Here is a 12,324-nt window from a genome sequence, read left to right as displayed (position 1 = left end):
AATTTTCAATGAAATAATGTCGTTTACTTTTAATATTTAATTTTTTAATATAAATATTACAAAGTGCAACTGAAAAAAGCATAAAATCAAAAACTCATCGATTATTTAAATTTCAAACGTACAATTAATTAAAAAAACAATATGTGCGTTAAAAAGTCGCTTCGTCGGAGAGAGAGATTTAAACGGATTTTAACGAAAACTAATACGGTAATTCGTTCGCACGAGATAAAACGCGCGAGACGAGTCTTTGAATGCACTTTGTACAAAAATCAAAATGTAAGATAAGTAACGCGCCAATTCTTTCGCTTGCGGCTCGTTTTGCGCTCTTTGATCGAGAATATCGGAAATTCAAGTCTATCCAGTGTCGTGTCCAGCGTCTCGAGTTATCGTATTTATTTATCTCGCAAAGTATCTGATCGCGAGACGAAATATCGATCTCTCTTCTTCAACATCTGGTCGCTCGTTTGAATTTTTAATCTCAAATTGTTCTCTCTCCCTCTGTATCGCTCTTTTTCCTTCGTTAGCTCTTTATCCTTTTCTCTCTTCGATTGTTAGCGCAAAAAAGACCGCGTCACCTTCGCCGGCGATGACGATCTGCAGACTTTTATATACGTAGATAGAGCGAGTGAAAGATGGCAAAGAGTTTTTCTATGTCGTAAGTAGAACAGGTTCCTGGTCCCAATGTTGATGACCGCGAGCTCGTCCCCCTCAAAAACAAAAAAACCAAAAAAAAAAACAGTAATCGCCTTAGATAAAAAGCTCGACAGTTTTATATAAACGAAAAAAGATTTGTGCAAAGACGTCCGATGCAATTGGATAATTATCGAATTGACACTTTTATTTAGAGATAAATATCAGTTCGCGTATGAGCCATCAATTTCTAAATTTTTATCGTGATCCAGTGTTTTTGTTATATCTTTTATTTTTTTTTTTGACAAATGTAATCTCGATGAAAATCCGTAAAAACGTTCTCTTTTTTTTTAATTTTTCAAGTACAACACGAAAATATTACAGAATCTAAATTTTGTTTTGTTCTTTAAGAGAAAACAAAATTGCAAAGATTTCACCAAGGTGAGAGAATTTTTTAGAAGATGCATCGAAGGCGTTTGTGTTTTTCTCCTCATGAAAAAAAGCGAGGTAAACAACGGTTATAATGTTAATCGGGAAAAATGTATATATATACTTAATTACTTATAGGATCAGCCCAATATGATGTGTGACCTGACTCTTCATAGCTGAATTCAAAAAATCTATAATCTATAGAGTATCACGTTTAACAATTTAAATGCGGCGAAGTTACGGCGATCTCTCGCGAGGTGCTTGCTGCTCTCGAGGAAGATTGTTTGAATTACGTCTCGAATGAGGGCACGATCGATTCCGCGAATCCTTGCGTAAAAGTTATCTTCTCAAGTCACGCAGAAGAATTGCGAAATGAACGTACGTGCAAACATTTTGTACAATTACTTGTCGCGTGTGCAACGTGCGCTCGACTCTTCGAAAAGCGAAAGATCGAATTTTTTTCTCCCATTTTTCGTTTTGGAACATAAAATCGTCATGTAAAAAAAACAAAATTACGAAATTGACACAGTTGAAATTTAAGACCGTCTTTTTTGTCATATCTCACGAAATATAGAAATTATTTCCCACATTCGTGATGTAAAACTCGTAGAGCACAAGATTTTTCTTAGATCGCTCCTTAAAATTCTCGTGCCTTTATAACGCGAGAGTACCGCCATTTATCTGCACAACTTCTTTGAGACGTGCAAACAAATTGTTTGGAGAACACGGTGATTACTTTAAATATTCATCAACACCGTTGGATATTGTACGTTCTCTTGTATTGACTGTTGCATTGTAGCAACCGTCTGACTTGTTTGCAATATCAAGATTGATATCACGTGAGAAAACAGAAGTTACAATATCAAGATTGATATCATGTAAGAAGTTATAGATAAATTATATTTAAGTATGTGAGATGAAGGAAAATATACTAATCATTTTTTTCTCGCGATTTTCGCAGAATTGTAATGCGTATATTTAAGTTTAATTGACATTTTTGTGTCGATGTCTATATATCATGAAAATTTTACGCAGCGTGTTTTTTTCCACTTGTATTGGTGATAAACAATACAGTTGAAAAAGCGAATTGGAAGGCAAGATTAAACGTACACTTATTTTGGTTTGAAAAAATAGTGAAACAATCACATTTTCTTGAATAATATTCACACAGATCTACACGTTTTAAATGATTATCACACCGGTTTGCGATTAGACGTAACCATGTTTATAAAATCGCGATATAATTCTATATTATTTTCCATGTCGAAAAGAGACGCGCACACGTTTTCTCACGAATGCAAATGGACGTGTAAGTTCGAAAGTTTATGCAAGAGCTTGACGCACCTCGAGCGAGCTCTCTTCGAATGGCACGAGTCTTACAGAAGCGTCCAGCAGGTTCTTACGATAAGATTTAAGTAATTAAGCATTCCTCGACCACAAATACAACTGTAAACGGCTGTACGTAATGTAAAAATAATTAAAGCAGAAAAAAACAGAGAGAGAGAATGTATCTATATATATAAAAAAAAAATATATATATATATATATATGTGCGACGTTGTAACGCGATGCGTGCGATGTGCATGTAAATTTATTATAAATAAATTATTATAAAGCAAATAAGCAATTTTAAAATTTCCATCAAAATTATCCTTGTCTCGACGTTTTTTTATTGCATTTAATTTATAAAGAAATTTTAATTAAGTTATATTATTTAAAATAAAATTAAAGAACTCCCAGAAAAATTACAAACATAAGTGTGTATATATGGAATGTGTTTTATTCTACGTCTCTATGCACAAGTATCATCATCATATTTACATCATATATATATTTCGCGTAATTTGCGTCATGGTATATACGCACGATATATAAATACACGATTTGATAAATACATTATTGACAGAAATTACTTAATCAAGCGTTAACAGGGATTTTTCACAGGTTTTAGTACATTCTCGGTGAACTGGCCGACTATGTTACCCCTCGGATGGTAACATGCCACTATAACGCACGTGCCGTTTCGCTTTGCCATAGCAATACCCATCTCGGTCGTGTTTTTCCAGACAATTTGAGTGAAGTGGCCTGTGAGAAAACGAGATATAGACATTGAGCAAATACATTCTCTTGATTTTGTCACGAGTTTTAAATTAATTAAAAACGGAGTTTTATCTAAAGAGAATGCTTGTAACATTCATTTTCAAAATTCGACTTAAGTTCTAATTTGACTTTGAAGTTTTTCTTGTTGATACTTTATTTATTTTATTAATATTTTTAAACAAGAGCCTTATATGTGTGTGTTCATAATATCATATTTTATAAAGTATACGTACATGTGTTGAGCACTTTCGGCTCGACGCCGAATTTGTGCTCCTTCTTCTCGGAATACCACTTCGAAATGACTTCTCTCGCAGAGACGATCAATTTCGGATCGGAACATTGCATCGAATAAATATTTTCGCCGTACGGAGACGACGACTGAGGTAACAGTTTGTTTGTATTTAGTAATGTATTCGCCCAAGCCTGTGGATTAAAAAAAAAAACATACGTAACAATTGCTTTTATTTGTTGTTTCTTCTTTTACTATCCTCCTTCATGTCAAGTCCATTATACATGACACTGAAGCAATTGTACTTGTGATATTATCGTAACTTTCACAAAAGTACCTTGGCAGCAGCTGTCAATTCCGGACTCAACCTCAAGTCGGGCACTCGATGTTTTCTCCTGTATTCGTTGTGAACCAATAATGCCTCCTGCTGCCACGCTTGCTCGTCTAACGCGTTCTGTTGTTTCAGGTCAGTAAAGGTAATTCGTTTCGTAGGACTAGCATCCACGGGTGGAAGCACGTTCTCCGTGAAACTGCCCAGGAAGTTCCCGGCGGGATTGTAGTTACACACGACGTATACCTCGCCGTTCCGGTTCCTGGCCATTCCCACCCCCAATTCGGTACTGTCTCTCCAGATCACTTGCGTGAAGTGACCAGTCTTCAGCGTTGTGGGCTCCTTTCCGTACTGGTGTTGAGCCTCTTCTGCGTACCTGCGTAAAAAAATTTCTTACATTTTAGAGTTGAGTTTTTTTTTATGTTTGTGGAAGAGAGAAATATAGAGAAAAAATAAAATTTATTAATTTGAGTAAAAACAATATAATAAAATAAAATGTTATTATATACTTTTACGCGTGTGCGTATAATGTAATTTAAAAACTTGTACCATTCGTTCACCGGCTCTTCACCACCGACGACGGTCTTTGGATTGGAGCTCCACATGCAATAGAGATTCTCTCCATAATCGATATTCGCTCTGTGTTCTAACCTACCCCTAGCCGCCAGTATGTTTGCCCAGTCTTGACTTGTTTTGCATAGCTGGAAAAATATAAATCGTCAGGTTTACTCACCGCGCTTCTGGCGTGGAAAGATAGCTAGCGGGAGACCGTTCCACGTTTCCGAGAACGTCCAGAAGTAAAAAGATCGAATGAGGACATAAAAAAATCGAGTTTCCTGCGTTCTCGGAAGCTGTTCGGTTTGAGGGAAAGGGGCCGCGATTTTATTGCGGCGCAAAAAGATCAACGGTAACCTGCTTGCTGAGTCGTAATGGCGGTGCTCCATGCCGCGATCGGTAGAAATTGTGCGTGTCGAGGCAGACGTTGATGAATTCCTTCGGAGGCCCCGATCTGCGCACAGACGGTTTACGCGTGTCAGACTTTGTTATCTATAACATATAGAGAGAACACCGTATGACGGATCAAAGCTAAATAAACTTTCAAATTTTTTGATAAAAATTTGAAAAAAAAAATCAATAAATAAATAAAAATCAGGTGCAATCTCTCAAACGTGGGACAATTTGCTTGGCAATACTAACCGAGAATATCGATTTCCCATTGTTCTACAGATAGAATCTCGTACGATCGTCGTGCACGCGATCAGAAAATCTGTTCGTAAACATTCGCACACTATTTGTTTTGCGAAATGTTACTGACACTGTGCGCAATTGCGAACAACAAGAAGAAATTACATACGTATCTTACAAAGAAAGAATAAAATTAGAGATGACGATTTGACGTAAATGCACGACAACGTTGACCGGCGATACTTCCTCTCGCAGAACTCGAACTGACGATAGCTTCAGAGCTTTTTAACGACCGTTCTTATTTATATATACCATATCTTATCACATGACGCATGTGTAGAATAGGCAGTGAGTCAGTGGCTCCGTTCGCGTTGCTTACACCCAGCGCATTTAACAATAAGATACAAGATATGTACGTTTCATATTTTGGTGAGAAAAGGAGAACGAAAGACAAGTACAAAAAGTGCGAGCAACACGAACAGACCTAATATCAACGACTTAAAAAATTAAAATGCGTGCGTAATATTAATGTTTACTTTCTGATAATTCTTGTTAACTCTTGTTAATAATGAAGCAATTTTTTTATACTAGTAGAGTTTGAAGGAACGAAATAAAAAAAAAGAGAAACTGCTGTCATTGAATTAGGTGAAACAAAACTCGAACGGATTTCTTTAATTAATCAGGAACTGCACGTAGTCTGCGGTGATAATTAAGGCAAACCGCGCGTTTAATAAATTGCCGGGCAAGGCTGTTAACCGAAGTGCAAGAACTTTTTTCGCGCGCATTATATATACCATACACGAGGAAACAAGACGAGCGAATGGGAACGCGACAACACGCGCGCGCGCGCGCGCGAAAAATGGAGCGGAAAGATTGATTTTGCGAGTTGCAATCTATGAGCTCTCTTCTGACGGATTAGTCATCGCGCGTAAGTAAACCGCACAATTGTGGCGCACCGATCTGCCCGGTCCTTTCCGACGGACGGTCAAACGGTCAAACGTGACTCTCGAAAAAGGGTCGATTCTGAGTCATCGCACGAGGTGGCAATGCACTTCTCCGCCGGCAGAAGAAACTTCTAGTGTTTAGGCTCCTTTCACACCGCCTCGCACGCGACGCGTAGCGAGACCGCCAAAGCTGCGCTTTCCAAGCGAGATCTGCGGCTAATTTACCAAGTAGGGTGAAACTAAACCTCGCGATAAAGAAAGATCGCAGCGGACTGATTAATAGGAAACTCTCGGCGAAGAAATCGTCACGTAGCCGATTAACATCCTCGCTTCTAATCGTATTTTCTTACAATCAAGAAGGGACATACACGTTCCTTGATATTTTCAATGTGAGAATCGCGTCTGTTATTGTTTGAAATAATTAAAAAAAAAAAAAAAAAACATACATGTAAGAATAAAAATATAAAACGGCGTAAAATGTAATTTTAGCGATGAATAAAACATCTATCTTAAACGCGCGATCTATCGCATATAGCACAAGTAGCACGATCTAATTGCTTATTAGCGTTGCGTGCGATGTTGTTAGCTCGATCCGCAGCTCGCGTCGTGATGCTATTTGCTTTCCTTATTCGGATGCGTGATAAAAACATTTTGTTTCGCGCATTTGCATGCGGAGCTGAAGAAAGTTTCTACTGCCAGTTGCAATATATAATTTTCTTCGCATTCTTCGCGTTCAGATTTTGAAATTGTAACCTTTTCACTCTTCAACTCTTATTCAGATCTCAAAATTTTAGATGGTAGAAGTTCAAGAAGAAGAACCTTATTTTTCAACTTTAAAGAACCTTGGAAATATTTTGAACTTCAAAAGCGTTCGCATATCTTCCGAGCGAATTTTCCTCGCTTTTCGTGGCTAAATAAATTTTCACACGGATGTGACGTGTTAAAATGTCGACGCGTTTTTTACCTGTGCGGACGAGTATCTTGCGGAATCGGGAGACGCCGAGGAGGATCTGGCGCTGCTGCAGGACATGCCGTCGCTTCCTAGACTGCCGTGGAAACTGCCGTGCAAAGAATTCGACAACGGACCCGGTGACGCCGGCGACGCCGTCAACGGGGACTTCGACCTTACCGAGTCTGGCCTCGACCTGGAAGTAGACCGATCACATGGTATTCGAAGAAACAAACGCTCCTTTTTGCTCCGGACAGCAACGCGCAATGAACATTGAACGTTTTTAAACAAGCAGATCGAGAGTCTTTTGATGCTTGTTTTGCACTAAAAGCCAAGTTTCCAACTGTGAGCGCGAATGTGTAAATCAAATTTTATTTAATATAATTTTCTTTCAAATGTATGTAATTTTAATTGCAAGAATTGTGAAATGAAGTTCACAAAAAAACCGTAGAAAAAATAAAAATAAAAAACTCACATTGTGTAAGCAGAAAACATTCACTTCGAAGTTAGACGCCGATCGATGCACGTTATAGAATAAGCGATAACGAGAGAAAACAGACAAATAAATAAGCTCGAGGATGAAAAAAATTCGATTAGAAAGAGGAGCAATAAATGCCATAAATGATAACATTGATATACGTGTGACATCAAGCTTCGTGAGTCAGAATGAGTCAAATGAATTGTGCGAATATAATCCGCATATTTTTTTTACGCTGAAGATCTAATAAATTGTAATTCGAGATTACGCGTTTATCGTAAATTCTGATAATTTCTTTTCTCTGATAATTTAAAAATGTAAAGTGATAAAGACCAATAACATTTTATATATTATATTTATATTATTTTATCACAATTATATATATATATATAATATTTATTTTCGCAGGAATTATCTTTTATTTAAAAAAAAACACATACGATGTGTAAATGTAACATTCCAAATATGATTTTTTGATATTCTATGCATTTTCCATGAGATGCGAGCAGGCAAAAGAGGCAATGAAATGATCGGTGATCCCGATCAGTGTCCGGATCACCTGGACACGGTCATTTTGGCGTGCACAATCGATGATCGTGAGGGCATCTAAGAGCAATGCCGCGTGATTACAACGGTGCCACTAATCTAGTCTCATCGCCGTAGTGTTTTTTTTTTTTTTCACATCAGGCTGAATACTGTCCCGCTCGTGTAAAACAATTCGTGTCGCGGATAGTCCAATCATTGTGCGCTCGCTAATGAAAATCCGCGCGATCGTTTCGCGTAAGATTACACGTCGACTAATGAATGGCAATTCCGCCGGACGGATGCTGTTAACTTCGCATTAGGATGCGAGCAGAAAACGACCGTCGCCAATCGTGCCGTATAATTTTGTCGCGTAATAAACGCGTCGATTGAAAAAGACAACCAATTTTCAGACACCCGAGATTATTCGAATTCGAGGAGTCGTTTGTTTATTGTCGTACGTTTATGATGCGAACGTGTTTCGAAATTTAAAACAGTTCGGAGAATATTAAACGCGCGTTTCGAAGTAACGTGTGTTCAGGCGTCGATCAAATTTTTACGCGCGATCGATGTGTCAGGAAAACGTATTTTTTGGAACGGACAACGATTGATTCACAGAGAGTCAGTATTCAGCTCGAAGATGGTGAGAACGTCAGAATGTCAAGAAACAGCTGAAAATTTCAGAATTTTCGCACGGCGGATCTTGTTAAAGACCACGTGAGCGACTTGAACCGCACGTTTTATCTACGCGTGTATCGTCATAAGTGCTTTCGCGGACGTACTTCCTTCTTCCTATGAGTCGTCGCAACGCGTCCACGGCCATGGTCGCCGTGGGAGAAAGGTTGTCGTCTCCTTTGTTATGTCCGTGCCCAGAGAGACAGGAGACTGAATGAGTCTCCGTGATGTCATTAAGGGCCCGATCACAATGAAATACGACATGCCTCGCAGTACAACACTCTACCGTATATCTTATAAAAAGATTTTGACACAACAATTTGTCAAATATGATAAATGTTTACATAACAAACATTTTAATATTAGTTTCCTTTTATTGTTTAAGAAAATCTTTATTTTTATAACTTTGAAATTGTAAAATGATCTGACACACTCAAAATTGAATATCTGTACGTAAAAAAAAAAAACAAAATATCTATACGTACAAATTAAAAAATACAAAAAACATAAAATTCAACTCTGACATTTTTTTGTTTCAAATTACAAATTATTACGATCTTAAAATCACTTTTTACTGTTGATTATTATTTTCATAAAAAGAGAAACGAGTCAAGAGAAAAATTGAAATCCAAGTATATATCGTCGAAAATTCTGAGATGAAATGAGATATAATGGACCCGAGGCGCATTGTATTTTATTGCATATTCCTCATCTCATATATTTTTATACCTCGCTGCATTTCATTCCCCATACGTTCAGGCAAGTCGCGTCGAGAAGAAACTTTTTCTCGACCGCGCTGCTCGGCGTAGGCGGAATCGTATATATCGTCGACGTGTTCCTCCTCGCAGATAAGAATTTAATCCCAACAAAGTGTACCTCAAGGCGATTAATCATTTTCTTAAACGGCTCGAGAACATTTTTTTCTCGCAAAATTATCGGTTTATCGACGACGTGCGTTACGTAATCCAAATATCTTGTATTGTTTTTTTCTGTCGTTAAAATCTAAATATCAGATACGAGTATCAGATGCAGCAACAATAGTTTATTTAAAAACAAAACCAAAGTTCTCCCGGGATTTTCATACTTTCAATTTGAGCAACAACTTTAAATCTCTTTTCTGCGGCGCGCGGAAACGATCGTCCTGTTACGCCATTGTGAAAGCCGGCAATTTACGGCGTTCTTGTCAGAATTGCCATCTTCTTACGTTTGAAGCGCAAACACGCGAACTTTCAGCTGTCACTCGGCTTTCTACACCACCTACTACGTGTCGTACGCTAGTAAACTATAGGACCACTTACCGATTCTAGTGAAGTTTCGAAAAAAAGCATCTAAGTAAACTGGCATTGATAAAAAAATACTATCAGTGCTGCCGCTTGTGTCTTGCGACAAGTCTATGCTTACTCTCGCTTCACTGGAATCGGAATTTGGCAATTAGACTGAGCGGATCAGCGCCGCATAGGCGATTGTACCTGACGGGCGACACCTGATCGACAAAACCGACCACCTTCTTTTTCGTTCCGTGCACGTTCAGCGACGGCATACTACAAGGGCAATTGGTACACACAACATGATAAATATTAAATTAAAGTTTAACAAAAAAAAAAAGAAAAAATTACCTACTTACTTTTACTAATATTTCTCATTACTCGAACTTCGACGTTCTATTAAAAAATATCAGTTATCTCAATTGATGTTTTCCAGCGTTATACTCGCGAGAGACTGTGCCGAGAGAAATTAATTGTGCGCCCCGCAATAATGTGGAAAACTTGTCGGACGATATGTTTCTTCGATTTGTTTTTCGTAACCGACGGAGAAGGTAAAAGGAAAGAACACAAAGTATCACTCTTCCGTTTTTAGCACACGCTTGAAAACCTGCGGTCTCTGCGGTTTTTCTCGAAATAGTTCTTTTCTTATTTCTTATTTATACAGAGAAAAACGTTCGCCGAGTTCTCCGTTTTTGAAAACAATTTTGTTATTATCGCGCACATTATCACAGTGAATATCGGAGTAAAAACGCTAAATCGGTCACAAATTAAATTGACAAAAAAAAAACGGGGGGAAAAGAGACGAGCGAAACTGAAACGCTGTGTACACCAAGAGAAAGGAACTGAGAAACACACTATAGACTAGCTAACTTTACGACGGATAAAGTTTTGTCTACTTCGAACTGTGTAACAAGTTTCCGGTACACACGTTTGTGTGCAGGGAGGAGACGCGCAACCTCATCGTCACGTATGTACATCGAGAAGAAATACTTCTAATGCGGGAGATAATACTACGCTACGCACATCAATTTGTTCGGAACATTACTACATGCATCTACCGTGTACATTAATGGTTTTCGAACTCTTTTTCTCGGGTTACACGGTAATTGGTTTTCGTAATAAACTCGGAACATAAAATTCTTAGACGTAAGAGACGAACAAAAAAATCACACTGAAACACATATATTTATAGATCGCGTTATAACCACCGCCTGAGTTCATAAATCTATACTTTTACACAGCGGTACACTTGCTTCGATACGCTACGCGAATCGCATCCAACAATTTATTTCTCTGCTTGAATATGTATATATTTTTTTCTTCTGTCAGAGACGCATACACAGCTATATAATGACGTTCAGGATAATTGCGGCTGAGAAACGAGTTATTCATTACCTTCTAAAGCATCAGTTTTGCCGATATTAAAGTTATGTAACATTAAATTCTCAATCGTGTACGCGTCTTAATTTTGCTTGTCTATCTCGAACATATCGTGTCTTTGAAATAAATTTTCCAACTTTAAAAAAATTGAAAATTAACAAAACATTATTTTTTATGTTTTGAAAAATATATGTTATACAGTTTTTTTAAATAAGAAAAAAAATATATATATATATATGTCTTCCTCGCGTCTGTAAACACTTCAATTAATATCGCGAGTGAGACAAAGCTTGAAACTTTGGAGCGTATCCGTACACACTTAATGATGATCGAAAAAAAACTGACAAACCTGTTCGACTTGGGTGTAACGATGTCTCTGGTTTCGGAGGTATATTTTCTCTCGGCTCGGCCGCCGTTGAAGAGTTCGACGGTTTCCCTGGTAACGGTTTCCAGGAGAGGCTCGCCACCCCGTCTTCCCTTGCTGAAAGTCCTTTGATCCGTTTTACGGACCATGACCACCCTCGACAGGGGCTGGTTGAACTCGTGCCCGTGCATGGTAGGCGGGATCATAGCTAGCGATTGCGAAAGAGGCCCTCCGATTCGCGGAGACCTGGAACATTGATTAGTAAAACAATCAACGACGCGTTATGCGCGCGGCATGTATTAATTATAAAATATGATCGATCCTGTTACACTGCGCTGCACCACAGTATTTGAAATTATGTTTACATCCGCGCAATTGTAATTGATACGCGTCTGATATTTTACATGTCACGTTCTCATCTCGTCATCAGGAATATTACAGTCGACTATTGAGATTTTTTTGCTTACTTTGCATCGCACGCTCTTCAGGAGAACGCGAGAGAGGATCTTCGGCTGCGCGAACCGATGTGCGCTATAAAACAGTTTTAACTAAGCGCTGATAAAGACCGCTGCCGTTTCCTCTTCACGATCGATCACACAACTCACGCTGCGAACCGGTTCCCCGATACGTGCAATTAACGCCGATCGCCGGTAACTTTAATTATTAACCACCTTCTCTCTACGAACGCTTCTGGACTTTCTTACGATGTGTAAATCAATATCTCGTTTCCTCGTTGCGCGTTGACGCGTGTCGCGAACGATTAACACAGCTTGTGTATATCTTCCGCGGTTTGAGACAGCGGTAGATATTTAAATCTTATATACGTGCGTACTGCTGTTGCAC

At 38.4% G+C, this 12,324-nt stretch overlaps 1 protein-coding gene across 4 annotated transcripts in view; it reads right to left on the bottom strand.

Moving 5' to 3' along the window:
- Nucleotides 1–2,821: 2,821 nt before the first annotated feature.
- The window catches only part of LOC109852233 (repressed by EFG1 protein 1-like), a 35,759-nt gene continuing 26,256 nt past the window's right edge, over nt 2,822–12,324 (bottom strand). For all 4 annotated transcript variants that reach the window (XM_020423199.1, XM_020423200.1, XM_020423201.1 and 1 more), the window contains 7 exons: nt 11,467–11,727; nt 6,813–6,993; nt 4,632–4,766; nt 4,269–4,420; nt 3,726–4,095; nt 3,393–3,582; nt 2,822–3,144 (listed from right to left, as the gene is read on the bottom strand). In XM_020423199.1, coding sequence (XP_020278788.1) covers nt 2,984–3,144; nt 3,393–3,582; nt 3,726–4,095; nt 4,269–4,420; nt 4,632–4,766; nt 6,813–6,993; nt 11,467–11,727 — 1,450 coding nt within the window. In that variant the 3' untranslated portion in view covers nt 2,822–2,983. The remainder of the gene's footprint in view (nt 3,145–3,392; nt 3,583–3,725; nt 4,096–4,268; nt 4,421–4,631; nt 4,767–6,812; nt 6,994–11,466; nt 11,728–12,324) is intronic.

This window comes from Pseudomyrmex gracilis, unplaced genomic scaffold, assembly GCF_002006095.1.
Source record: "Pseudomyrmex gracilis isolate BER0280 unplaced genomic scaffold, ASM200609v1 scaffold_26, whole genome shotgun sequence".
NCBI classification, from domain to species: Eukaryota; Metazoa; Arthropoda; class Insecta; order Hymenoptera; family Formicidae; genus Pseudomyrmex; species Pseudomyrmex gracilis.
Note: the sequence above shows the minus strand (reverse complement) of the source record. Positions and strands in the feature narration are given on the sequence as shown.